The sequence below is a fragment of the Ursus arctos genome, unplaced genomic scaffold, assembly GCF_023065955.2.
Source record: "Ursus arctos isolate Adak ecotype North America unplaced genomic scaffold, UrsArc2.0 scaffold_19, whole genome shotgun sequence".
Lineage (NCBI taxonomy): Eukaryota > Metazoa > Chordata > Mammalia > Carnivora > Ursidae > Ursus > Ursus arctos.
The window spans coordinates 53,371,498-53,399,176 of NW_026622863.1; the positions used below are offsets into that span (position 1 = coordinate 53,371,498).

A 27,679-nucleotide genomic window follows, 5' to 3' on the forward strand; every position below is an offset into this window, starting at 1 on the left:
TCTGAGTCGCCGCTGCCGCCGCTGCCACCATCCGCGAGGGAGGAGACAGGAGGAGTGCGGCGCGGCGGCCCCGGGACCGAGGAGGTGAGGGGAGGGCGCGGAGGCGGGGGGGCGTGAACCCGGGGCCGGGGTGGGCGCGCGCCTCGGGGAGCCCGGCTGCGGGCGGGGGGCGGGCGGGGAGGCGGGCGGGCGAGCGCGACTGGGCGGGCGAGTGCGCGTGCGCGTGCTGGGGGGGCGTGAGTGGGCGCGCGACCGGTGACGCGGGCGGGCGAGGGCGCGCCAGGCGGAGTCGTGGGGAGCGCGCGTGCGCGGCGCCGCGTCGGGGCCGCGCTGGGGAGGGAGCGCGCCTGCGCAGCGCCGGGGCTCGGGCTGGGGGCTTGGGGGTGGGGCCGCCGCAGCCTCTCCGGCAGGTCGTGGCCGGAAGTGGTGGCGATTCCCGGGGGAAGTTGAGGCCTCGGTGGGGGAAGGGGACGCGGAGGCTGGGCTGGCCTGACCGGAAACGGCGGCCCGGGGGGCGCGTCTGGGTCCCGGGCCTGTTCCCGTTCCTTCCCGTTTTCAGAAAAGCCCGGGTTCCGCTGCCGCCCCGGGCGGACTGCGTGCGGCCTTTGATCTGGCCGGTGATTACGGGCTTTGGCCCGGCGGGAGGCTCATTCATTCGCCCCGGCGCGGGCGGCGGGCAGGAAGCGCGTGCGCCGGAGGGGAAGTGACTGGGCCAAGGTCAGGCACCGCGTGGCCCGCGGGACCGGGGAGGACGGTGGCCGGGCCCCAAGGCCACCCCGAGGCCTCCCGGGCGCCCAGCTGTGCTGCTTGAGATCCCCCGCTCCCAGCCCCGACCGCAAGGGGGGACGCCCCAGTCTGTGGAGTTAGGGGTCAGACAGGCACAGGATGGCGGCGTCCCACGACAGAAAAGTGACCCACAGGCTCTCCCAGTACCCGGCCCCATGCTGGGCACCAGGTACAGGGGCACGAACAAGGTCCTGGAGCAGGCGGACAGAGACGGGGACCTGGACACAGAGTACCCCCTCTCCCCCAGAGCATTGTGGGGAAGTCAGGAGGGCCGTGGGAGCCCAGGGAAGGCATCGCTACACAGCTCCGTCTAGAAGGGTGTCAGGAAGGGGGTCACTTGGTGTGTGGTTTCCTGGTACCAGGCCCTGTGTTGGGCAGTGCTGAGGACCCAGTTGGGAGTCAAGAGCTGGCCTCCGCTCTGGGGAAGCACAGTTGCTGTTGATCTGGGCTTATCTTCTAAGACTGTAAGCCTCTTTGGCTAAATGCAGCTGGCGTTCACCTGCCTGCCTTTGCTACGGTCCCCTCTGGACCTCCTGCCTTCTGCCTCAGCCCCAAGAGCAGATCAGATTCCTACTTTGTTATCTCTTGTCTTAGTTTTTTCCCCTGGAAGCCTTCCAGATCTAACCCCCACCCCGGCTGAGCTGAGGAACGGGAGAACTCCAAGGGCTTATCACCATGCCTGGCCCATGAGCAACACTGTGGCGTGAGGAGTGCTGGGGTCAGACAGACCCGAGTTCAAATCCCAGCTCCATATCTGGTATTTTGTGAGCCTAACGTCTCAGTCTGTGCTTGATCAAATGGAACGATAATAGCAGTTTGACTTGGTAGGAAGCCCTTAATGCATTCCTTTTAAAGCCAGAGCAAACCTCGAGAGAGCTGAGTGTCAGGTATGTGAGAAGGGCTCTGGAGCCAAGCATTCCTAGGCCAGGCTGTGCCTCCTGTCTCCTTCAGCATGGTGACCGTGGACCTGTCACTTCCCTCTTTCCTCGTTTCCTCGATTGTGGAGAGCACAGTCCAGCATTCCCTGGATAAGCCTGGCCATGTGCTGGGTCCACAGGCACAGTGGTCCTGGCACAGTGCTCTGCCATGGGGTGGGAGAGAAGGCTTCCCCGTGTCAGACCCAGAGCTGAGCAACATTGGGGGGCAGTTCCTGTCCTGCAGCAGCTTGGAGGCCTGTTGGGGAGACACATACAGAAGGGGGGGATTTTCTGGAACAGCCCCCAGAAGTACAGGTTCCCAGAGGGAGGCATGTCCCTGGGGGAGGTGGGGTGTCCTGTGCCTTGAAGGACACGGAAGGATTGGCCAAGAGAACCCTGGGACTTGGGGGAGGATGATGGTGAGCTCTGGACTCCATTTTGGCCCTTGGCCTCCAGCAATGGCCTGGCTGGCCCGAGGTCTCTGGTGGTCACTTCTGGGCACATAGCTCTCCGGGCGCCTATGCTCAGACACATTTCAGCCTCCAGACCTTGCTTGGTTGTCCATGCTGCCCAAAGCCTTGCATGTCCTCGGGCCTCCAAGAGTCAGCTGTGGCTATGACCTCTTGGTGGTGACAGACTAAATTTGACAGCACTTGCTTCCTGAGCACTTGGCAGGTGCCTGGTCCTGTGCCTGGTGCTCACTGTCCTGAGCTCTCAGAGGTCCTGGGATGGGGGTCGTTGCCTCCGGTTCAGGAGCATGGGATGGAGCCCCAGGCCCCACAGCTACACAGGGAGCACTGGCCTGCATGTGATTCCGGAGCTTGGCCCTTCGCCATAATGCCGCAGGCTCTATTGACTTCTTTCTTTTGGCCGAGGCTGGGGTCTGGGTAGACAAAGGTTATCATGAGGGCCTTTTCGGTGTCTGTTGTTGAGTTGGGGACTTGGAGCTCCCTCTGCTGTGGGGTGCATTGTCACGAAGGGTCATTGGCCAGTTCGAGGCACTCCGAGCCCTAGCCTCTCATTTCAGGGGTGACTCACACTAATGGCGTCAGTGGCTTTGTTGTAGTAGCACGGAGAGCTGTGGCCTCACGATCACTGAGCAGCCAGCCAAGCCGAGCCTGGGTGAGTGGACCTGGGCCCTGTGCTGCTCTGCCCGGCCACCTTGGGCTGCAGGACAAGTCTGTAATGATGGCAGTTAAGGGAGCCAGTGCCAGCATCCTGAGGGCAAGGAGGAAAGCAACGACGACCTTGGAGGCTGGCCGACCTGGCTGAAGTCTCTGTTCTTCTGCTTGGTAGCTCTGTGATGTTGAGTCAGCCACCAAAGTTTTCTGAACCCCAGTTTTAACAGTTCTCGTCAGGGGTCACCAGGCACATTCTGGGTGCCTGGTTTCTGGCTGTGCACTTCATACGCATCGTCTCCTTTGATCTTGACGCTGGGCCCACTAGGGTTAGGAGGGACAGAGGCCGGAGCGCCTTGTCCAAGGTCACATGGCTGCTGGGTGGTGGGGCTGAGTCGTACTCTGGCAGCCTGCCCAGAGAGCTTGTCCTCTCCTCTCTGACAGTGGTTGTGGGGATCAGGATTATGAACCCATTGCACTCTGTGCACAGGGTCTGAAATGTAGTCTGTGCTTGATGAATGGGACCCGTTATTAATTTCAAAGGAGAAGACAGTTGAACTGAGGGAAGGGAGAAGTCTGGGAAGGCTTCCTGGGGGAGGTGCTACTTTCACTGGGCCCTGGCAGCAAGTCTATGGGGAGAATGGGCAAGGTGGAAGGACACAAACACACCCAGAGAATGGGGGTCTGGCCTGATTGAGGGGTGACAGACGTAACATGGCCTATAGGCAGGCTTCCATCTTTTTTTTTTTTTTTTTTTTTTGTCTAGAGAATATTTTTGTTTAAGCAATTTTCAGTTACTTGCCAAGACAAGAGTCAGGAGTGTTCACAGACATGTCTGAAGATCTGGATGGTGGTTGTTCCTGGATGGTGGCAGGTGGCCTCCACACTCCCCGCCGCCCCTGCCGCCATAACCCTATGGGGAGGTTCTAGGAATTCTAGAACTGGTTTCTTTTGGAGATAGCAGGGAGTGGGGACCAGGGCCTCTGGAGTTTGCCATCTGCTTAGGCTCTGGGGTGGGGGGGCGTTGTGCCCCTAGGAGGGCTGCACAGGATCGGAGGCTGGGGCAGTTGGTGCCCCTGAGGATACGAGGGCGGTGGCTGATGGCGAGGGTGAGGCCTGCGTGGCCAGGTGGGAGGCGGATGTTAGAAAGAAAGCCGTGAAGTAGGCTTACAGTGAGGCAGCCCAGTCAAGGAAAAGAGGAAGAAGGGGTTTGAGGGGACAGAGGAGCAGGATTATAAGGGACTGCTTTGCTCAGCTCTTTGAGTGCGCTGAAAATCTGAATGAGGAGTAGATAGTGTTCTGGGGAAGTACAATCTACCCAGCTGACTCCCGATAAGATGGAAAAAATCCGAACAGACTATCATGGAAGAAATGGGAAAAGTGGACAGAGGGCCCCCTGTCCCCCCAAAAAAGGGCTTGAGGTTCTGATGGTGTTGCCGACTTGACGTCAGCGTTGAAGCAGAGGTGAGAGCTTGGCAGGATCAGCTGTGGGTGTGGGAAGTAGAGGAGGGAACAGATGGGTGTTCAGGCCTGGAGCAAAGGGAAGTGAGTAGGAGCTGGTGAGAGCAGAGGGATCTGCCTGCAACCCCAGTGGGGCTGTGGGGTATCACCACCCAGGCTGAAGAGGGGTCTGAGGTCTGAGTGGCCCCCATCCAGTCAAGGATGCCAGTGCCAGCCAGGCTGCTTCCCCTCAGTGAGTGTGTGCGCTGGGTGGACGATTCCAGGTGGTGGTGCCCGCTGGGGAGGAAGGAAGCCTGGCCATGTGATGCGGGGTGGGGGGTGCGTGGACCCTTGAGAGGTGAGAAGGTGCCAGGCAGATGGAGGACAGGCTGCAGGTGGGCAGTGGGATTGAGGGTCTGGGCGAGTTACAGGGGTGGGTTTGGGTTTGGGGTGAAGTGCCATGGGCACGTGCCGCAGGGTGGTGCAGGCAGGGCGGGGATGGGAACTATCAGTTTCATGGGGGCGTGAGTCTCTTAGCACACGACCCCCGCTCTAGAGTGCACGGTGGAGCGGTGGTTGATGTGCTCACGGGTAGGTGCAGCCGTTCCCCCAGAACACTGTCGTCATCCCAGAACGAGACTGCACCCACTCCCCTGCCCCTGCCCCTGCCCCAGTCCCTGGGAGTCACTCCCCTGTGTCCTGTCTCTGTGGGTGTGCCGTTCTGGTGAAACATCCAGAGTCACGCACGTGAACAGAGTCACGCACGACGTGGTCTCTGTGTCTGGCTCCTTCACGCGCTGTGATGTGTTGAGGGCTCGTCTGCGATGTGGCGTGGCAGTGCTTCGTCCCCTGTGTGGCAGAATGACGTTCTGTCGAATGATCGGACCGCAGCTTGGGTATCCATTCATCTGCTGATGGGCGTTTGGGTTGTCTCCAGTTTGGGGCTATTGTGATCCATGCCTTTGTGAACACGTGTGGTCAGTTTTTGTGTGAGCGTGTTTTTGTTTTGGGTTTATGGCTGTGAGTGGAGTTGCTGGATCCCACGGTCATTCTATGCTCTGCCTTTTGGGGAGCTGCCAGTCTGTCTTGCACAGTGGCCACCCCATTTCACATCGCCACCAGCAACGCACGGGGTTCCAGTTTCTCCACATCCTCGCCAGCACTTGCGGTTTTGTGTTTTCTGTTATGGCGTGCCGACACCGTGGGATCTCATCGTGGTTTTGATGTACATTTCTCTGATGGCAGATGAGGTCGAGAATCCCGTTACGTGCTGATCAGCTCTTTCTTTGGCGAATTGTCTGTTCTGATCCTGCGCCCATCTTTAGTTGGGCTGTTTGTGTGACATAAAGAGATGAGTTGGTCTGTGATGTGCAGCAGGCTTTAAAGGGGTGTTGGGAGGGGGTGGACACGGGGAGGCAGAGTGAGGGTGGAAGGGATGGGAAGGAGTAGGCGGGGAGGCGAGTGTGTGCTGGGCTCTGCCCGCCGCCAGCACAGGGGTTAAAGAGCCACTGGATTTGGTGACCAAGAGGTTGGGAGGAGTGGTTGGAGAGTGGGTGGGAGGTAAGGGCAGGAGGTGGAAGTCACAGCTCAGCTCTGAGGGAGCAGGGGAGGGGAGGACGGTGAGGAGAGGTCCAGGAAGCAGGGGGCGTGTCCTGGAGGGACGGGCCTGGGGCACAGGTTCAGGAGGGGCCCTTGTTCTGCAGGAGTTGTTTGGAGCATCTGGTTGCTGGCGCGGGGGAGGGGAGGCGGTGAGATTGGCAGCAGAAGAAAGAGAGGGGCTAATTGGTGGGCTGGCATCCAGAGGAGGTGGGCGGGATCTAATAACAACAATAATAACAATAATTTGTCTGGAGCTTAATAGCAGCCGAGCCCTTTCAGCCCCTGTGCTAATTGGATCGCTCAAGGGCCCGGCTGGGATGGACTGGGGTGGGCTGGGGGAGGCCTGCCCTTCATCTTGGGGAGTGGAGGTCAGAGCTGGGCGAAGTCACAGAGAGGCGGGCAGAAACTGGGGGAGCTGGGAGGGAAGATGGGGGGCCAGGGCTCCAGAGGTGTCACACATCAAATCGCATAGTAAGGCTTGGTCCAGAGCAAGTCGGGGGCCTCCTGGTCGTGGGAGATGGTCAGGGGCTGTCTGAGGCCACACTGCAGTGCTTCCTCTCTCTGTGCACCTCTCTGTGTGTGTGTGGGGGGCGGCCTGCAGCCCTTCCCCCACGACTCTGAGATCCTGGGTATAGGACCCACAGGCCCACAGGGTCAGGCTGGAGGCCGCAGCAGCTTCTTGAGTGATGAATGAATGAATGGGAGAGGATGGGACCTGGGTAGCGTTTAGCGAGCACCCTTCCCAACTCTTCACTAGGACTCTGATTTAGTTCCCAGCCCGGGTGCTGTCCTGACCCTCTCCTGGCCCTGGGGGTACTTGCTGGGTCTCGTGGGGAGCAGTGGCCAAGCGCTTGGTGCATGCTCCCTTGTCCCACACACTTCGTGTGCAAAACAAATGCAAGGTGACACTGGGATTTCAGGACAGTGACGGGGGGCACTGACGCCCGAGCTCAGGGCCTCCTCTGACGGACGTCCCTGCTGTGGCCCCCACAGCCACTTGGCCTGCTCCTCCCCCTCCCCCCCCATTGGGGCATGGCACCTCCAGGTCGTTCCTGTCTGTTTGGCTTGGGACGTTTCCCCCCATGTCTTGGCAGCCCTCACTCCTCTGTGTCAGGGTCAGCAAACATTTTTTGTAATGGGCCAGAAGGTAAATATTTTGGGCCTTACAGGCCAAGGGGGCAAAACGGAGGATCTCGTGTAGCTACTTAGACATCTTTTAAAGTGTGGCCATTTAAACATGCAGGTAACACGGATTCTGAGCAGGGGGCAGCTTCCAGGCGGGCGGCTGCCTCCCTCTCAGCTCCAACCTGTCCCCCGGGGAGGGGAGGGGAGACTTCCCTCTGCCCTCCTAGGGTTTCCGGCTGGGGCTGACTGAAACAGATTCTTGGGAGAAAAGCACACGGATTCTATTTCCACAGATGTGGGAGCCCGAGCAAGAGAAGTGAAGACCCACAGACGGGTTTCTGCACCGGGGGCAGTGAGGGGCGGTGGTTGTGGAGAAGAGACCGTGGCCCCTGAGGGCCCTGAAGGAGCGAGAGGGTCTGTGTACACAGGCTTCTTTCTCTGGGGTCTGGAGGGAAGAACCTTCTTTCCTCCTGCTCCAGGGAGGGTCCTATGCTGGGCGGCTCCCATCTCCTTTTGGGAAGACAGTGGCCTGTGCTGGGTGGATGTGCCTGACGGAGACCGGTCCCTGCTCCGACCCACGGGCCCCCTTGCTGCCTCCACGTTGGCCCCCTGGGAGCTGCCCGCTGAGCGCCCGGGAATCTCATGTGACCACAGGCAGGCGCCGCCACCGTCCCGCAGCTGGGGGAGGAGTGCCCCGTCCCCACGTCCTGGCCCCGCGTCCTGGCCCTGCGTCCTGGCCCCGCGTCCTGGCCCGGGTGCCCCAGAGCCCGCGGGTTCCCGGGGAGGGGGAGGGAGGACGAGGACACGGACAGGGAGGGGATGGAGCGAAGGCCAAGGCCTTCTTGCTGCAGGAAGCGGGCCTGAGGTGGAGATTCGGGTCTGGGAAGTCCCTGCTTTCTGTGACTTCCATGCTAATGGTTCCGGGAAGCACAGCACACCCACTTGGCAAACAAGCTTGCACACACAGGAGGGCCGAGGAGCAGGCGGTCCGGCCCACCTCCTCAGCCCGGCAGGCACTGACCGTGACTTTCCTTTCTCTTACCTCGCCTTTCTTTCTTTTAAAGGTTTTATTTATTTTAGGGGGGTGCGTGAGGTGGGAGGGGCAGAGGGAGAAGCAGACTCCCCTCTGAGCAGAGCGCCTGACGCGGGACTCAATCCCAGGACCCTGAGGTGATGACCTGAGCTCAAGTCAGGCGCTTAACCGACTGAGCCCCCCACGCGCCCCTTGTTTTCCTTAAAGATGTAGTTGGCTCTATTAAGCGGTCCGTGAATGGGAGAGTGTTTCATCCAGCAAGTAGAGAGATGCTCCCTTACTCATTTTCAGTGTTTGTGGCCCTGTAATCAGAGGGTCTTATACAATTTTTTAGAGTCTGTTTACTTTTTGAGATCTGATTTGTCGTGTTCATGTCGTGAAACCCACCCTTTTAACATGTTCAATTTAGTGTTTTTTTTTTTTTTTAAGATTTTATGTATTTATTTGACAGAGACAGCCAGCGAGAGAGGGAACACAAGCAGGGGGAGTGGGAGAGGGAGAAGCAGGCTCCCAGTGGAGGAGCCTGATGTGGGACTCGATCCCATAACGCCGGGATCACGCCCTGAGCCGAAGGCAGACGCCTAACCGCTGTGCCACCCAGGCGCCCCAATTTAGTGGTTTTTAATATATTCACAGTGTTGTGCACTCATCACCACCATCTGGTTCCACAATTTTCTCATCACTCCCCAAAAAGCCCCGCACCCATTAGCTAGCAGTCCCTCTCCGTCCCCGCCCCTAGCCACCGGCAGCCACATCTCTGTCCGGGAAGTCTCTGGAAGTCTCTGGACGTTTCGGAGAGATGGAGTCCGCTCTCCGCGGCCCTTTGTGACTGGCTTCTCCCCCTGGGGTTTGCGCTGTGATCAGCACCGCCGGGAACGTGCGAGTCCGTGTGTGGACACGGGTTTTATGCTGTTGGGTGTGTACCGAGGAGTGGAGTCTCGGGGTCGCGAGGTAAGTCTGGGTACCCTGCGAGGAGCCGGGGACTGCTGGCCGCTGTGGCCGCACCGTTCTGTGCGCCCGGCGGCCGTGTGCGAGGGCTTCTGCGGCCTCACGGTGACCCTCTGTGACCCGAGGGCTGTGCGGCGGCGTCCCCGCGAGCCCCCACGAGCCCCCTCAGCACCCGGCGCTTTTCCCATCACAGTGCACAGCCCTCTGGCCAGCCGAAAAAGAGAATCGTTTCATCTTTTTCCCTCGTTAGCGAAGTCATTACTCATTGTGAAAAATTAAAAAGTTGAGAAAACGAAGGTAAACAGAAGAAAGTTAAAAGCGCTCTTCCTGCTCTCGGGGCGTCAGGACGGCTTCCGACGCTCTGGCGTCTGTGGGATTTTCTTGGGCTTTCTCCCCCGTGGCGCTGACGGGTTCTGCCAGTTTTCTCCCTGCTCTAAATCTGGCTGTGATGAACGTTTTTTTCCTGCAAGCGTTGTCGTCTGAGGTTTGGGTCTCCCCTCAGGTCAGCTTCTGGAGAAGGGGTGCCTGGCCAGGGGCTCCCAGCAGCTGTGTGCAGCCCTGCGGCCGTGTGGCGGGATTGCGCGTGGGGAACCCGGACTGTCAGGCCCCGCCCGAACCGTGTGTGGCTCCAGCTGTCAGCTGGGGCTCGCTGGGCTTCCCGCGGGGCCCGAGGGGGTGTGTGGGCAAGGGGGACAGACCCCTCCACGGCTGCGTCACGTGCCTGTTCTCAACCCCTGTGGGCACCTGGCGCTGGTGTGGGTGCTGCGCGCCTGGTGGTCTCAGGGTAGGGCGGAGCGGGGGCTGGGAGACCTCTGCAGGGGTGATGCCTCGGGCAGACAGGGAGGAAGACTGCTCTGCACCCTCCCGGGTCCTGGGAGTCCGTGTGCTGTCCCACTGCATCCTGGCTGTCCACCGTCGCTGCTGCTGTCCAGATGCTCCTTGCTGTGGCCACAGGCGACCTCCGGGACCCAGCCCCACCTATGTCTGCGAGCCCCAGTGTCCTCTTCTGTAGCACACGTGTGGTACTGGTGCCCGCCTCAGAGGGGTCACCACATTTCAGACAACTCCTCAATCCTCTGGCCTTCAAAGCCCTGCAAGAGAACCCTGCCAGCCCTGCATCTCCAGTCTCTCCTCAGGGCCTTTGCACCGCTGTCTCTGCATCCCTCCCCCTCCACACTTCCCATGCAGGCCCCCTCCTGTGGCTCCTCATCCTGGGAGATCCTGCCCTGATCTGCTGGTGCAGCTGCCCAGCCCTCCCCTGCCCTCTCCTGCCCTGCCCTCCCCTCCCCATCCGTCTCGTCTGTCTTCATGGAACTTCATTGTCTGAAACCGCCTTTCTCATTCAGATGCTTGTTCATCTCTGGCAGGGCTCTCTCATGTCGCTGGGGCTGTGGCCTGTTCACCATGACATTCTCTAGTGTCAGACCAGCGCCTGGCCCTTGGGGAGACCCCCGCGCCTGTGGGTGGGGGTGATGGGGACAGGTGGGGAGGAAAGGGTTGTACCATGAGCACAGGCCAGCACCCGCAGAGCTGTGGATGGTCCCGCCTTGTCTTCTCATTAGGCCGACATGAAGATCTGGTCAGATAAGGGCCCTGTGTGTAGGGGGAGCCTGTGACCAGCCGGGCAGGTGCTCCCTTGGCACGGTGGGTGCTGCGATGATGCGTGGAAGCGAGAACCTGCACACGACACCCCCGTGTGTTTTTCCTTGCCGACCTGGCCCGACCCTGTCGTAGCTCCCTGTCGTGGTCAGTGGCAGGACCAGCGGTGAGGAGGCCTGGGCCTTGGCTGCGGGCTCTGACCAGGGGCCACTTGCTGCCTTCCTGCCAGCCCCCCGCCTCCCGTCTGCATTTCAGCAGCACCTCCGAGGCAGCTGCTTTCCATCCCCTGTTCAGTGTCCCCCAGCGTGGCCTCCTGACCCCCCGGACAGGCTTGGCTTTGTCTTCGGTTGTGCCCATGCTCTTCTAGGTCCTTGTGACGGTGGGTTGGCAGAGCAGTTGGGACCAAGGACTCTGCAGTGACACCGTTGGCGGCCTGTCCCTGCTCCTTGATGACCTCACTGTGCCCTCACATCCTCTGCTGTGCCGTGGGGATGGCGGTGGTTCATGGCACGTCAGTGCAGGAGAATACAGAGCCAGGGCCAGTGGCTGGGAAACGGGACCCCGTGTCCAGGTTTGGCTCGCGGGGGGCACCCAGGACGCTGCTGCGTGACTGAGCATTCGTCTGCCTTGGTCACTGCCACGTCTCCTGGTCCTGAGGACCCGGCCTGCGTGACCCGTGTTCACAGTTCTCTGTGTGCCATCTCAGTTTCCTCATCTGTGTGATGGGCGGCAGTGGTGCCCGCTCAGAGGGCTGTGGTGGAACCGAATGTGTTAGTGGCATCTAAGCCACGTAGAACAGGACCCGGGAAATGTGTTGGCTGAGGGAACGGCTCACTGTGTCTGCAAGCGTTTATTAACTGCACAGGCAGGTTCTCGGAGTTCTCTCAGAGGTCAGTGGAGGTTACTAAGGGGTGGGCTCATGCCCCCCCAGCAGTGGAGTGGGTTCCCTTCAGTGCCTGGATGGTGGTGAGCCCCCTGTCAGTGGGGGATTCACGAGAAGTGGGTCCGGCATATTGTGCTACGGGCAGATGGTTGCCATTGGCAGGTGCTCGTCTGAGGTGAGGTCCCCGTGTGGGATGGGGACGCGGGGCTCCGGAGGTTTGCTTGGAGCTGCGTGCAGGTGCTCGTCTGTGGTGAGGTCCCCGTGTGGGATGGGGGACGCGGGGCTCCGGAGGTTTGCTCGGAGCTGCGTGCAGGTGCTCGTCTGTGGTGAGGTCCCCGTGTGGGGTGGGGGACGCGGGGCTCCGGAGGTTTGCTCGGAGCTGCGTGCACTCAGCTTCAGGGACCAGGTCTCAGTCGATTGTGTGTGGGATGCTGCATAATCTCTTAGCGGAAGTCCTGCCCACCTGCAGGCTTCCTGCCGGGGAGTGACACCACAGCAAGGGACAGGCCCCCGGAGTACTAGGCTCTGGTGCAGCGCAGGACTGACGAGCCCACCTGCGGCCGGGTGCCTGCCCAGGTCTCCCTATGCTGCCCACCAGCTCCTCTCCACAGGGTAGGCTCCAGGGGGCAGCGGGGGAGGCCTGGGCTGACGGCCCCACGAGCCAGGCCCTGCCAAATGGCATTGCCCCCAGGCTGTGGTGAGTGGGTGAGAATCTGACGCCTGAGGCCAGTAAGGAGGTGAGGGATTTCTCCCCAGCGTGGCCTGTCGCATGGGGTATAGTGTGGGCGGTGGAGAGATGAAAACACGTCCACACGGTGTGCGTGCAGACGTTCCTAGCAGCTTTACTCCTCAGCCCCGAGGTGGAAACAGCCGAGACGCCCGTCAGCGTCAGCGGGTGAACTGACACACACAGTGTGGTCCATCCGTACAGTGTTGTTCAGCACATGCTACAGTGTGGACGAGCCCTGAAAACATTACACTGAGTGAGAGAAGACACACAGAACACCCAGTGACATAGCGTTCCGTTTACTGAAAGCTCCAGATGGGGCAGATCCAGAGAGACGGGTGGCGAGTGGTGGCCAGGGGCTGCAGAAGGTGCTCCGCCTGCCCCTCCCTCCCCAGATGCCAGGGTTGTCTGGCTGCCCCTCTGAGTGCGGATACCCCAGAGGTCGGCTCCTTTCCTCCAGGCCCCCGATGCGGAGTCTGGCTCAGACCTGAGAGTGAACTCCTTGGAGGACTTGTGTGCCCGTGTTAGTCGGCTGTACCGTTCCGTCGGGGACAGGCTCCGGGGCTAGAGCTGCGTCTGTGCTTTGTCTTGTTTAGACCTCACGGCATGTCTGGTGTGTATGCGGTGTTGGTGGCAATCTGGGTGCCAGGCGGAGGCGGGGGAGGCTGAGGCAGGGAGGTGGACTCTCCCCCTGGGCTCTAGCTGGTGAAGGCTGGAGCTGGGATGCAACCCTGGCCTGGTCGCTGCAGCCCCGTTGCTGCCTCCTTCCCCAGATGGTGCGTGGGCTTGGGCTGGTCCCCGTGCAGGGGGCCGATGAGGGCCCCTTCTCCATTGCCCCTTAGGTACCTGCTGCGTGTCGCCTTCTGCCTGCCAGGGCCAAGCTGGGCGCTTGGAGCTCGAGTGCGCATTGGAACCGACATGGCGCCTACCTTCCTGGGGCCCCCCGTCTAGTCTGGCGTCCTGTAAACTGTCCTTCCGTCTCCTCCCCTTTTCACAGGAACCCAGACATGGAGCTGCGGGAAGAGGCCTGGTCTCCGGGGCCGCTGGATTCCGAGGACCAGCAGATGGCCAGTCACGAGAACCCAGGTGAGGTGGCCTTGGGCAGTTCTTAGCTGATCCCGTACCCCTCCTGGACCCCAGCTTCCTTCTCCCCCCTCCCGTGGCTCAGGAGTGACGCCTCCTTCCTCCAGAGGGTCACGGGCGCCCTTGGGGGCCGCTTCTCTCCGTCTGTCCATCCTCTCCATCCTCATGGCCCAACCCCCTCGCTGCCCAGCGTCTTGGCCCCTCTGCCCTGTTTCTAGGTGGTCTGCAGGTCTCTCATACGAGAAGCTGTAGACGGGGGGTGGGGGGGGTGGGGGGGGCGTCATGGGGCTGGAGTGACAGGACTATAGAGGAGGGTGTGATGTGTGCCAGTTTTAGGGGGGAAGCTGAGTATCTGGGTTTTTAGAGGAAATTCTCCAATTTTTTCAATATTGGTACCCTGTTTTGTTAAATAAAGCATTTTTTGGGTTGAATAAAACGCACCTCTGAGCACATGGGGCCCGGGGTTTGCTCACCAAGACTCTACTTTCCGATTTTCAGGGGTTTTCCTGTAGGGCACCCGAGAAATAAAGCATGGACTTGGCTTTCATGCTGCTGTTGGTGTGTTTTCGTGCCGGGCGTTATGCCGGCGTCAGTCAGCAAACGTACTTTTTAATGTAAAGGGCCATAGGGGAGATGTTTTCGGCTTTGCAGACCCTGGGCTCTTGCAGCAGGCAGGCAGTCAGCCAATATGGAAGTGAGTGGGTGCGACCACGTGGCAGTAAAACTTTACGCACACAACGGGCGCTGGGTCTCGGCCTCGGTGCCAGCATCCCGCAGTCATCCCCAGGAAGGGCCACAGGGACCTGGACCGTGGTTGGGGGTTTTTAGAGCCTATCGGCCTCCCCCCCGGATTAATGTAAGATGACCTGGAATAAAGAATAAAGAGAAGCTCCCTGCAGGCAGACCTTGGTTACAGAGGAGGAAACTGAGTCGTGGGGGCTCCGTGCTCACTCTGACCCAGCTGCCCTCTGTGGCGAGGACCATGCCCATCCTTCCCCACTGTGCGCCTCTGGGACTGCTTCCCCCGCCTCCCCTTGATGCACGTCCTTGGCCTTCTAACCCTTTTAGAATTAAATTCCAAGGCTGTGTATTATGGGAACGTGCGAGCTCAGTCACGTTGTGACTCTGTCAGCACTCAGCTTCAGGGTTAGAGACCCCATGCCAGTCTTACTTCTCCATTTGCACCCATTTCTCCCCCTTGGAGAGTTTAAAGAACATTCCAGATGTCCTGTCTTTGCACCCATAGGTGCGGGCTCTTTAAGAGCAAAAACGAAACGACAGCTACAGAACGCTTACCTCATCTAACAAAACACCCAGTCTGAGTTAGCAACCCCAGTTTTCTCCAAAACGTACATGTGTCTTGGAGTAAGTGAGGTCTAATCCTACAAGTGTTCCGTTAACTCGTGCTCCTTATAAACCTGTAAGACGTGCGGGCAGGTTCTCACCTCCCTCTCGTCCAGCCTGCTGTCCTGAGCCTGTTCTCCCCCATGGGAATCTGTTGGACGTCCCTGCTCCAGCCACCCCCTGCTGCGGGGCCACCCCATTGTGACCCCCTTTTGCTCTGCTCACGGGCCATGTGCCTGGATGCTTCTAAGTGGTGTGCGTCCCGTGGTTCTGGGCCTGCCCTGGGAGGTCCTCCCTGCCTGCATGTGGGGCCTCCTGTGGGGTGACCGTGCCAGACTCCTACCCTGAGACTCCGGCCTGACGCCCGTGGTAGCTCTGGCCTGCAGGGCAGGGGTCGGTGTCTGTGCTGGCCCCCTGGAGAAGGCGGGCGGGGTGGGCTGGTCCACCTGGCCCCAGGTCTGAAGAGGGCGGGTGGAAGGTGCTCTTAGAGCCCTGAGTTGCAGCCTCATGGCACAGCCGACCCTGGAGTCTTCCCGCCATCTGACTTCTGGCTCATCGAGCATCCATTCACAAAATACATTCTGGATGTGGCCACGGAGCCTGCCTGGCCCCAGCTGCCACTGCCGCCACCGCCTGGCACCTTGAATGCCACCCTGTCCTGACCTCCACCCAGTCCCTGCGTCCACCCTTGTCCACAGCCACCAGCGTGAGCTTCTGGAGATGGAGGGGAGGTCCTGGCTTGCCGGGAGTGATACCCATGCCCTGCACTGCTCGCCTTGCCTGGAGTCAGCCGCACCCCATCCGTAGCACGGAGGCGCGCTCTGCCCCCATGTCACTGCCTCTGTGGGTGAGGGGCTGGGGACAGTGTGCCTGAGGCCGAGGTCCCTGCCTCTATGAGGCCCACAGGCTGGTCATGGTTACAGAGGGGACTGCAGTGGAGACCGCCTGGCCAGAGGGCCCATCTTGTTGGGGGCTGGGCAGGGTTTGCCAAGGAAGGGGCTCCCCACCACGGGAGGTGCGGGCCCCTGGCTGGAGAGGGCCCAGCTGGCTGTGGAGTGGAGGCCCCCATGGACAGCTTGAGGCAGGGGATGCAGCAGCGAGGCGGGACCAGCAAGAGCCCTGCTGGTCGTGGCTTCAGCTGGAAGGGTGTGTAGCGGTCTGGGACAACAGGCTGCGCGCAGGGTGGTTCCAAACGGGTTAATTCAGCCATTGCTCCACGAGCCACAGACGTCCTGGCTCTGGGTGGCCACCCCCACACTCCTGAGGTGGTGCCTCAGCCCTGGCCCTCGTGTGTCTGAGGCACCTGCCGAACGGAAGGGGGTGGGGCAGAGGCAGAGCTGGTCCTCGGCTTCTCTTCCCGGCAATCCGATGTGGATCTTGCAGGCCTGATCGGGGACATGGGAGGTGGTAGGTGGCTTCAGGGTCACCATGCCTGCCTTACCTGGCTCAGGCCTGTGCTTGGGATTTTCTGGTGAAGAAGAGGGGCCTGGCCGTGGGCAGCCCCCGGCACTGTCACCCCAGGGAGAAAGGCGTTCCTTGGGGGCTCAGGAGTGCTTTGGAAAGCTTTCTGGGGCTGCTGTGGGGGAAGGAGCCCGAGGCTCCTTCCCTAAGGGAGGCTTTGCCTCAGGGCCCCTTGGAGACCACGGGTTGGGTAGTAGGGCCTCAGGTGCAGGTGAGGAGGTCTTGGCGGGCTCCAGCACGGGATGTCGTCTGAAGGGCATTCCAGCTCTGTGTCCCCGCAAGCTGGAGCCTCCCCGCCCCGTGTCTCCCTGCCTTGGGTGACCCCACCTCATGACAAAGAGGCACCTTGAGACACATGGCAGAGGGCGACCCACGGCATTTCTTCTGACTGTTGTCAAGGCCTGAGTCGTTCTGCACACGCCCTCAGCCCAGCCGCGTGTGTGTTCGTGTGCAATTGAAGCGAAAGTCTCAGGGCGGTGCTCCCTGCTGGCAGCACTGGTGCTGTGCTCGCTCTCCTCCTGCCCGATTTCGTGTGGATCGCCTTTGGCCTACTCCACACGGAGCTGACCCCTGCTGCTGGGCTGTGGCCCAGTTGGAAGCTCGGGGCTGTGGAGGGCAGACAGCCGGTCACCTGGGCGGTGCTTCTCAGGCAGCTGTGTTTGCACGAGACTGAAAAGAGCCAAGGGGTCACATTTCCTTTCCATGACATGGACCTGCCCAGGGCATTTGTGAAACCTCAGGAATTTTCTAATTTTCATCCCTGGATTTTGATATTTTTGGGAATGGTGTGCAGACTGAGCGGGTGGCGTTATTCACAGTGGCTGGTGCTTTAGAAGCACTTCCTGTCCATCCTGTGCTCCTCTCCAGCTGCTGGGCGGTCCTGCGAGGTTGGGTTGCCAGGCAGAGTGCTGGAGCGGAGAGGCAGCCAGGTGGGGGGTGGAAACAGCCATGGGGAGCAGCCAGGGTCTGCCGCGCTCTCCCCGGGGGAGGGCATCCCTTCCCGACCTGCCTGGGGCTCCTTCTGATGGCCCCAGCCTGGCCATCCAGGGTGCAGCTGGTCAGAGGCCCGGAGTCAGGCGGTGGCGGGCTGGGAGAGCCATCCAGGCCTGTCCTGGGGCTTTAGCTACAGGGTATTCAAAATGGGAAGCAGTCCAAAAAACGAACACATAAATAAAGATGACATCGTGATTCTGAGGAGGGAGCTCTCCCAACACGAAAGAAGTCAGCTGGTGTCCTGGAAGTCACCCACGGGGTGGACGGGGTTCTGACCTCCCTCTGCAGAGCTCTGGCTTTCGTGTTGCAGTGCCCTTTAGAGTCATTCTGGAGGGCTCACCTAGGATGCTGTGTCCAGCCCAGAATGATGGCAGTCCTTAAACCTCCCCAGGCCTCCACCTAAAAACCATGTGGCAAAACCCCGATCCCTAGGGCCACGCTGATGACACACACCTTAGATGTGCAGGTGCCCCCATGACCCCAAAATACAGTTGGATGGGGACAAACCCATGGCCACAGGCCTGTGGTGTTGGCATTGTGCTGGAGGGAAGGAAGCAAGGAGGAGCCCCAAATAGCCCTTAGGGGTTCATTGGAAAGCTTGGGGGGTGGTCCCACAGAGGCCAGCAGCTAGGATTGGAGGTGTTCTGTCCAGACCGGGAGCAGGGAACTCGGGGCCACAGGAAGGTCTGGGGCTGGAGTGGCCTGGGGCCCACACCTGGGCTCTGATGCCAACCGGAGAAAGCGTTCTGCCAGGGCAGGACCCACTCAGAGCAAAACCTTCAGGGAGGGAACTCAAGACCAAGTGCGACCCCTGTTCTTGACCACAGGGAAGAAGGAGGGAGGAGGTGCAGATCAAAACGGGGGCTGCAGAGCCAGGAACCTGGGACAGTGTCACATATACTCAGCTATGATGTGAGAACGTCAGGAGGGAGCTCGGAGAACCTTGCCTCCTGGGAGTCGGGGGACCTCACCCCCCACAGAGTTGGAGAACCTCGCCTCCTGGGAGTCGGGGGACCTCACCCCCGCAGAGTTGGGGAACCTCGCCTCCTGGGAGTTGGGGGGCCTCATCCCCCAGAGTTGGGAACCTTGCCTCCTGGGAGTCGGGGGGCCTCACCCCCCAGAGTTGGGAACCTCGCCTCCTGGGAGTTGGGGGGCCTCACCCCCCAGAGTTGGGAACCTCGCCTCCTGGGAGTTGGGGGGCCTCACCCCCCAGAGTTGGGGAACCTTGCCCTCTGGGAGTTGGGGAACACTTCCGCACAAAAACAAGCAACAGGAACAAACTGAGCTTAACACTAGTGCTCTCCCACCCCACAACTGTTAGCATAAAAGAGAAAATGGGCAGGTAACATCTCCCCAGAGAGGGAGGCCCGTTGGAGACACACCGCCAGGTGACAGCCTGGGGAAGAAGCACGTAATCAGAACAGCTCAGAAGCGAGGGTGCAGGACTCAGCAGAAAAGAGGAGCAAAGCCATTTCAAAATGAAAACCGAAGGAGAAAACTCAAGAAGGAATAAAAAGAACACATTCCCTGAGAAAAATTGGAGGTAAAAAGGAGTGATGTTTAAAATCAAAAAGAAATGAAGAAAAGTTAAAACGGAATAAAAAAAACGAAAGTCAGAATCCCAGCGCGTGGATGTGGAAGTCCTTGCAGAAATCCAAAGCAAAGGAAGAGAATAAACTACTGCAAGCCAGGAAGACCTTCCTGAATTGTAAAAATTAGGTCTTGGAAGAGCAGATCACAAATCTGGGAGTATCCCTCAGATAACAAGCCGTGTTCTGTCCAGGTCACTGGACGGGAAGGAAAGAAGCAAATCTGGGGCATCTGGGGCAGTGCTTTATGCCAGAAGACAGTGGGGCCATAGTTAGGATTCCCAGAGAAAGAAAAGGCGAGCCAAGGGTCTCATTAAAACTGACCTACAGGGGGCGCCTGGGTGGCACAGCGGTTGAGCGTCTGCCTTGGGCTCAGGGCGTGATCCCGGCGTTATGGGGTCGAGCCCCACATCAGGCTCTTCCGCTATGAGCCAGCTTCTTTCTCTCCCACTCCCCCTGCTTGTGTTCCCTCTCTCGCTGGCTGTCTCTATCTCTGTCGAATAAATAAATAAAATCTTAAAAAAAAAAAAAAAACTGACCTACGGGTTGGAAGGGCACAGCAGGAGCTCAGTCCACAGCGTTCTGGGCCCTTCCGAGGGATCTTTTAGCAGGTCCGCCTCGGACAGCCACTGGCTGGAGAGAGAGGGGCGGCGAGCAGGGCTGGGTCTTGTGACGGCCACGAGAGGTTTGGTAGGTCAGGAGCAGCACATGCAAAGCCGTGCTTTGTGTTTTCAGGAATTGTAATCGCCTGTGGTGGTGTTAGGGTGGTTATCTCAGCACCGTAATGTGGGGTCAGCAAATGAATAATTACAGGCTGTTCAAATTCTCTTCTCCCTTTTGAAGAAGGGAAATGCTGACGTCACATAGAACAGACTCAAGAAAAACCTGTAGGTCCGGATTTGTCTGGGAAGAAGTGTCAGTGTGAACTCAGCGGAATTTTACTGTAAAAAAAAAAAAAAAAGCAGTGAGCATTTCCAGATTTGGGGCTTGAAGTACTTTCCACCGGAAGAAACCAGGGCCTCCTGGAGAAACAGCGATCACACGTCTGGGCAGGACACGTAGATGCGCAGGGAGCGTCTCATGAGGCTGGGGGGCGGGGAAGCTGCCAGGGCCCACCAGGGTCCCACGAGGAGGATGTGGCACCTCCTTGGAGCGGCGGGGGTGGGACACATGTAGCTCTGGAAGCCATCATGACGGCCGTGGACAGACACCCACCAAATGCGTGTAAGTCCAGGACTTGGTAGTGATGTTCAGAACGGGAGACTAGAGGATGACAGAGAACCAGTTCATTATCTTGAAAACTGGACCCACGTGGCGAAGTGAGTGTGGACCCTCCACAGCCCCGTGCAGCCGACGGTGGTGACGGGGAGCGCGTGTCAGAAGCCTTCCAGCTGCCGGTGCCGCGGAGCAGCCCCGGCCCGCGCTCCGCGCTCCTCGGGAAAGCGTCCTTAGTGCTGAGAGCCACAGAAAGAGGCGCCGAGGCCGCCATGTGCCTTTGGAACAAGAGCAGGGGTCTTGCCTTCAGGTCTGGCTGCTCACCGGCAGCAGGTAGGGGTCCGAGGCACCCCCTGAACCCCATACAGTGGGCAGAAGCCAGGGGGCTGGAGCAAGGCTCTTCCAGGTTGTGCTTCATCTTCCTGGTGCTGGGGTTCTTGCTGTGGAGGCCCGAGTTCCGTTATAGCGTCCCCCTGCAGGACGTAAGCACACTGAGGCTCGTTAAGCGTGTCGCGCCCACCTCAGCGCCTCCTGTCGCCCCTTTGCATGTTTGTGAGTGTTATCCCAGGTCAGCATGTGAGCGCTTTGGGCCTGGCCTGGGCCTGGTGTTGGTGTGGGGCTGCGGGGGTCTGGTGAGGGAGGGAGCGGGAAAGCAGTGTTCCCGATGCAGGCTTGGAAGGCATGCTGCAGGCACAGCTGTGGAGGGCCATGCTGGGCTGTTGGGCACCATGGAGGAGTCCCGCTGAGGCCCAGGCCCAGCCGGATTGGGGGAGCAAGACCCTTGTTGCAGGTGCACACAGGCCATTCCCTGAGCTGAGCAGGTTGCCCGGGGGGAGGCCGTCGCTCAGTTTCCCCGGGAGGTTGCTCAGAGCCAGTGTGGTGCAGATGTTGGACAGGCTTTGAGTCCTCACTTCACAGCTGGCAGGACTAGGGCCCCATGCTCCTCTGTCGTCTGCATGGGGTGGACAGGAATATGTTCAAGGACATCTCTAACAGAGGCTTTGATACGTGCGGGTTGCACTCCCAGTTTTCCGGGCAGGTGATCCCGTGCTGGCCTGTGATCCCATTAACCAGTCCTATTCCTCCTCCACCTGCACCAGGATAGTCTTCCTGGAGCCCAGGTGTGATGCCATCACTCCCAGGCTTGCCTTTGCTCCTGGGCCAGGGTGTGAGCGCCCTCTCCCTTCCAGTGGAGCTCTCCCTGGACCCTCCCTGCCCCCACTTGGTGCTTTGGGCTTCAAGTATCAGTTCCTAGACTTCCATCATATGTGGATGCTGTTTCTTTCCCAGTTATTTCTGGAGTCCCTGGCTATGTTCCAGGCATTGTTCCAGGTGTGCGGGTAGCAGCTGGGAAGGAAAAGTCTTGAGGGTGGGTCATGAATGACCACATGAATGTTCAGTAAAATGCCAGGGAGTGAGCCATGCTCTGAGGAAAACAGGGCGGGTAAGGAGGTAGAGAGACAGGAGCATCTGCCGAGGGCCAGGTCTGCACGGAGAGTTCGCGCTGACCCGGCCCAGCTGCCCTCCAGTGCCACAGGGGTCCTGAGAAGGCGCACCAGTGAGTGAGCTGCGGGAGGCCTTGCACGTGCCCTGTGGCAGGTGGCAGAGCTGGGTCGAAGCTGCCGGCCCTCTGTCGAGCCAGGGTTTCTCTGACTGTCCTCCCCTCCCGCCCTCTTGCCTTCTAGTGGACATCCTCATCATGGACGACGATGACGTCCCCAGCTGGCCCCCGACCAAGCTGTCCCCGCCCCAGTCAGCGCCCCCGGCCGGCCCCCCGCCCCGGCCGCGGCCACCGGCGCCCTACATCTGTAATGAGTGCGGCAAGAGCTTCAGCCACTGGTCCAAGCTGACGCGGCACCAGCGCACGCACACGGGCGAGCGGCCCAACGCCTGCGCCGACTGCGGCAAGACCTTCTCGCAGAGCTCGCACCTGGTGCAGCACCGGCGCATCCACACGGGCGAGAAGCCCTACGCCTGCTCCGAGTGCGGCAAGCGCTTCAGCTGGAGCTCCAACCTCATGCAGCACCAGCGCATCCACACGGGCGAGAAGCCCTACGCCTGCCCCGACTGCGGCCGCAGCTTCACGCAGAGCAAGAGTCTGGCCAAGCACCGGCGCTCCCACAGCGGCCTCAAGCCCTTCGTGTGCCCGCGCTGCGGCCGTGGCTTCAGCCAGCCCAAGAGCCTGGCGCGCCACCTGCGGCTGCACCCCGAGCTGTCGGGCCCCGGCGTGGCGGCCAAGGTGCTGGCGGCCAGTGTGCGCCGGGCCAAGGCGCCCGAGGAGGCGGCGGCGGCGGACGGCGAGATCGCCATCCCAGTGGGCGACGGCGAGGGCATCATTGTGGTGGGCGCGCCGGGCGAGGGGGCCGCGGCGGCCGCAGCCATGGCGGGCACGGGGGCCAAGGTGCCAGGGCCCCGCTCGCGGCGCGCTCCGGCCCCCAAGCCGTACGTGTGCGTGGAGTGCGGGAAGGGCTTCGGGCACGGGGCGGGGCTCCTGGCCCACCAGCGAGCCCAGCACGGGGACGGGCTCGGGGCGGCGGGGGGCGAGGAGCCCGCGCACATCTGCGTGGAGTGCGGCGAGGGCTTCGTGCAGGGCGCCGCGCTGCGGAGACACAAGAAGGTGCACGCCGTGGGGGCGCCGTCGGTCTGCAGCCGCTGCGGACAGAGCTACTACCGGGCGGGCGGGGACGACGACGAGGACGACGACGACGAGGCGGCTGGCGGGCGCTGCAGCGAGTGCCGCAGTGGGGAGGGCCGGTAGGGGCGGAGGCCCGGGGGGGGGGGCAGGGCCCCTCGGGCTTGGCGGGGACGATGGATGGCGCAGGCCCGGGAGAGCGGAGAGCGAGACGTATAGAGGGGCGCTAAGGGCGGCGGCCGCCTCGTCTGCCTCCCGGCCGTGGTCCGCTCTGTGCGGTGCTGACGGGCGGCCTTAGGGCCCTCCCGCCCGCACCCTGCACCCTGCCCCGGCCAGGTCTGCCCTTCTGGTTCTCGGCGAGCCCGGGAGAGACCGTGCGTGAGAACTGGAGACCGAGAGAGGACGGAAACCACGACCGAAGAGACGGGTCCCTGGTCCCTCTTTCTCTTGTCCTGCCGCCCGGGGCACTTGCGAGGAACGAACAGGCTGGCCCTTCCGGTTCAGAAGGGCCACACGGAGGGAAGGGAGAGAGGGTCCTTTTCCCTTTAGAGTTTTTCTTTTAATCACAACCCGCCACCTGACTCCACCCTTCCACTATTTCGTCTCTTCTTCCCTGCGGGTCCTGTTGTTTTTCTTGGCCCTCGTCCCTCCTCCCCTTCCTGGATTTGGGGTCGTGGAGGAGTGCTGGAGCAGGACTAGCCCCTGTTCCCAGCGTACCGTGCAGAGAAGGGTCCCGTCTATTTCCTGGCCTGGACGCGGCTGAAGGAGGGGTGCGGGGGCAATAAATCGCACTATCTGATTGTCCCTGCTGTGCGTGGTTCTTGAGTTGGGAGGGAGAAGGGCAAGAGCATGAATGGAGGGCTCCCCACCCTGCAGTCACAGAGGGGACACCAGCCAAGGGCTGGGCCGCTGGAGAGCAGCAGAAGGCTGAGCAGCTGCTGGGTCTGTTCCCTCCCAGGCCGGGGTGGAGACTGGGCTGTCGTCCTGAAGGGTGGCCCAACCTAGTCACCCGCTGTGGGCCGTGGGCTTTCCAGACGGAAGGTTGGCGGACTTGGAATATTCCTCGGGCTTGTGAGGAACGGGCTGGTTCAGCGTAGGGCTGCTTACTGCAGCCTATAGGAGGACTCCCACAATCTCAGTGGGTTAACACAAGACCGTTCCTCACTTGTGGGACAGTGGCAGGTAGCATTTCTCTACACAGTGAACGAGGTGCCCATGCTCCCGCCCGTGGCTTCCTCCCCCAGCACCTGGCGCCCGGCTCTTCCTACGTCCAGCTTCTTGGAAGACTTGGCCTGGAGGTGGCACAGCTTCCCCCACCCACATCTCACTAAGTGTGTGTGTGTGGGAGGGGCAGTCACAGGGTCGCATCTCACTGCGCAGAGAGCTGGAAATGTCCCTGACCAGGCCGTTACTTCTCAGTGACAGAGCTATACCATGGAGGAGGAAGAGGAACTTTGGTGCATAGTTCTTTCCCCCACAGGGGTCCAAGTGGAGGAGCCAGCTGAGGGGCTGGTGGGATGAAAACAAGGATGTTGATGGTTTTGGGGGTACTTCCTGTGTTGCAGGCACTGCGCTCTGTGCCTGACAGACATGGTCCTATGGGATCATTGCAGCTGTCCTGTGAGGTGGGGCCTGCTAGTAGGTCCTTCATCAGGATAGGGCCCCCCTGATGTTGATTTCGTGATTCTGGTGTCCTGGGACCTACGGCCAGAGCGCAGTGCCCGTGTCCCTGGGTTTGTCGGAGGCTGCAGTGGCTGTCCTGGGGAAGAAAGGGCCCCGCCAAGGAGTGTTTGCAGCCTGGTTGAAGGGCCATGGCTGGACTCCATGTCCCTTTTACCTCTGGGGTAACAGTTTATTGGCATCAGGGAGGCGAGGGAGGAAGCGAGACTTCCAGCGTGAGCCCTGAATCTGCCACCTGGTGTTTCCCTGTCCTTGAGCAGGTCATGCTCCCCACTTCCCCCAGGCCTCAGGTCCTCATCTGGAGGATGAGGGGCCAAAAGCAAGGTCACGGATGGACACCTGGGGGGTGGGAGCCTGACTCCTGGGAGGATCTGTAGACTTTCTTTGGTTGTGATTTTAGGTCAGAAAAGCATGGTCTCAAGTGGCATTTCCTTGCTTGGAAATTGGTCAGCATGGTTCAGTTTGGTTTGAAATCTCTGATTGCTTTAAAAGGGGGGAGGGGTGAAGCTCTTGTTTGTCCAGAGAGGGCACGCGTACGCAAAGACTTGAGAAAACATTGCCTAACGCCCTTGGGTCCCCTCTGTGAAGTGCTGACCTTGGACACCTTGGGAGGCCGGGGTGGGAGGGTGAGGACTGGTGGCAGGTGGAAGGAAGCAGTTAGGCCTTATGCTCTCAGGCCTGCCTCTTCTGCTCCCTCCCCCAGGAGGTGGGGCAGGTGCTGACAGCTGGGGCCAGAAAGATTCTGCGCCAGCTTGCACTCCGCCACGTATAGGCTGTGTGGCCCTGGGTAACTGAACTCCGACCCTCGGGGTTGCTCTGCAAAGAGCTTGCCTGTCCCACTCGAAGGGATACCGTGCCTGGTGCTGACTCACTGACAGTTCATTCCTCTTCTGGAGAGGAGCACAGTGCCACGTCAAGGAGCCGAGGTTCGCATCCGGGCTCTGCTTGGGAATGCGACTCACTTTTCTCTGAGCCTCGCTGACTTCACTTAATGCAGAATTCAGTGAGCCAACATGATTGTGTACTTAGACAAACGTCCCTTAGTTATTAATATTACCATTGTTGTTGTCCCGATGCTTTCCAGAAAGGTGAGTCCCTGGAGTGACACTGTAGATACATCTACCCACAGTGTTGCCACAGGATAGTAATTCGTGCCTGCGGTGCACTCACCGCGCGTCGGGCACCCTTCTCAGCCCTGCCGTCCAGCCTGGGCTGCATGGCAAGACTCCAGGGTTTCTTCCTCCCAAGAGACCGTGTGTGCCCATATGGAGAACTAATGCCTGCACAGGCTAGCTCAGGCCCTGTCGGCGTCAGCACTACTGACATTCGGGGCCGGGTCATTCTTTGTGGTGAGGGCCGTCTTGTGCAGTTACGGTGTTGAGTGGCATCCCTGGCCTCCACCCGATCGATGCCAGTTGCACCCTCCACCTGTGTCAGTCGAACATGTCTCCAGATCTTGCCAGATGTCCCCTGGGCTTGGGGCACAGTCGCCCCTCGTTGAGAACCACCAAATAAAATCAAAGAAGCCCCAAAGCCCTTGGCAGGTTTTTCCTCTCGTGGGGTGAACATTGCCCCCTTCTTTCCTGCAGCCTGCTCTGCCTTCCCTTTGTCTCCTTTTCATGATCTCGAGCCAGAATTTTAAGTTGGAACATATCACGTAAAAGCATACAGGTTTCTGGCTCCTCTCGGAGGTTCTGGCAACATCAGGTCTTTGCGCTGTGTGGAGACCGTTGGCTGGAGGTGTGGGTGTGTGTGTTAGTGTTAGTGTGTGTATGATAGTCCTCTGTACACCCCAAGCCCAGGGGTAGGGACCTCTCTCGTGCTTGGTCACAGGACCTGAAGCAGGTCTTTACAAGGCACAGACCCAATACGTTTCGGTTTCCTTTTGAGCCGGTCGAGTTGGTGCTGGAGGTCAGAGATGTTGACTCTGGGCTGAACATTCTGCATTGCAAGTGGGGAAGGCTGTGGTGGCCATGATGCCCAGGACTCTGCTTACTGAGCTTTTCGGGTGATTTTGAGGGCCGCCCTCGTGGGGAGGCTCTCTGCTCCAGAGAAAATGCAGACGTCCTTCCCTGGGAAGGAACACGTGCTCTGTGCTGGGGTCTGCCGTCCTTGAGCTTCCACGAGCGTGCAGATGTGGAGGGCCTTACTGGTCAGGTGGATGCCTGGCACCTGTCTTCTCACGCGTCTTGCCATGTAGTCCTCATGGTATGCCTACCCTGCAGCCGTTCACCCAGGGCAAAGGTGAAGAAATCGGGGGCACGTGAATTTGGCTGACCTTTCCAATCACGTGAGCCCAGTAGTAAGAATCACGCTTGCTGCCGTGTATTTAGTGCCCACTTTGGGGCAAGGCTGACTTCCTGCCCCTCACAGCTCGGTGCTCACAAAGGCCCGTGGGGTTGGCCTTAACTCCTCCCTTGCTGGTGATGGAACAGTTACCAGATGCTTCTGTACATCAGTAGAACTGAGATCCGAACCCAAAGCCCCAAACTTCACACTCCTTCTGCCGTGTCCACGTCTACTTCCTTATGCGTGTTTATTGAGCACTTCCTACTTGTCTGGGATCCTCCAAGCACTGGGGACGCATCGCCTAACGTGACAGGCACAGTTGGAGCTAATCTCGTGTGTGGGGGGGGGGGCGGAGGAAGGGGAGTGACATGCAGGTGAGGGTCGATGTGGAGAAAGTCCTGGGGTGAGGAAGGGGGAATGGGCGGTCGTCTGGAGAGGCGAGGTCTCAAGGAGTAGAAGTCAGACAGTCACGGGATGGCTCTGTTCAGCTTATTTCCCGCTATGAAGGCAATTATCTGGGGATGTATGTTCCATGTGTCCCCACACCAGGACTGTTAAATGAACATTTATTAAGTTGAGCACAGATGGTGAGCTGTGGTTCAACAACAGACCACAGGAGAAACTGAAATAGGGAAGTTTATTACTTACAGGTCCCGGAGGAAGTTCAGCGCATGCCTCAAGGGGCCACGTGGGGAGGTCAAGGCAGAGTGCAGACAGAGGCAGGACCTGGGATGCGTGCCTTTCTTGGGGTCTGTGGGTGGAGTGCTCTGGAGTTCCCGGGCCAGGGCAGGACTGACCAACTCAAACCCAAAGAGTGGGGTTTTGGTGAGCCCCACAGGGGTCTTAACCAAGGGGTGTATGATGGTTATAAGCACTGGGAGGCAGGGGAGACTTGCTCACAAGGGTGGTTGGGGGAGTCACCAGGAACTTGCCTTTGCTTGTGACTCTAGGGCATGTGCTTCAGGGAGGGGTGAGTGTCGGGTTCAGGCTCCCACAGGCCATCCGGCCACGCGGAAGGGGTGCCAGGGCAGCAGTTTCCTGGAGTAGCTTAGCTAAGGTCTGGACACCACCTTTCCCAAAGTGTGCCCTGGGGAGGGTAGGTTCCAGGGAATGTTCATAAGGTGTTTGGAGAAAACAGGATCCTGTGTTCATGGAATTTAGGAAAGTGTTGTATTTGAACTTTTTCCCTTTTTCTTTCTTTCTTTCTTTCTTTCTTTC

The 27,679-nt window shown here is 59.9% G+C and overlaps 1 protein-coding gene across 3 annotated transcripts; it reads left to right on the forward strand.

Annotated features, from left to right (window-relative positions):
• Nucleotides 1–26,775, forward strand: ZNF787 (zinc finger protein 787). 3 transcript variants are annotated; one of them, XM_026490086.4, is made up of 3 exons: nt 1–84; nt 13,173–13,261; nt 21,546–26,775. In XM_026490086.4, exons 2-3 carry the CDS (start codon nt 13,183–13,185, stop codon nt 22,616–22,618), a joined length of 1,152 nt encoding a protein of 383 aa, XP_026345871.1. In that variant the 5' UTR covers nt 1–84; nt 13,173–13,182; the 3' UTR covers nt 22,619–26,775. The 3 variants fall into 3 exon arrangements, with proteins under 3 accessions (XP_026345871.1, XP_057169934.1, XP_026345872.1); XM_057313951.1 differs by lacking the exon at nt 1–84 and adding an exon at nt 628–717; XM_026490087.4 differs by lacking the exon at nt 1–84 and adding an exon at nt 3,593–4,285.
• The last annotated feature ends 904 nt before the right edge of the window (nt 26,776–27,679 follow it).

Excerpts from the sequence above, each read along its gene's own strand:
- ZNF787 (XM_026490086.4), top strand. The coding sequence starts at position 13,183 with ATGGAGCTGCGGGAAGAGGCCTGGTCTCCGGGGCCGCTGGATTCCGAG. Across the intron at positions 13,262-21,545 it reads GGCCAGTCACGAGAACCCAG|TGGACATCCTCATCATGGAC; the intron begins GTGAGGTGGCCT and ends CTTGCCTTCTAG.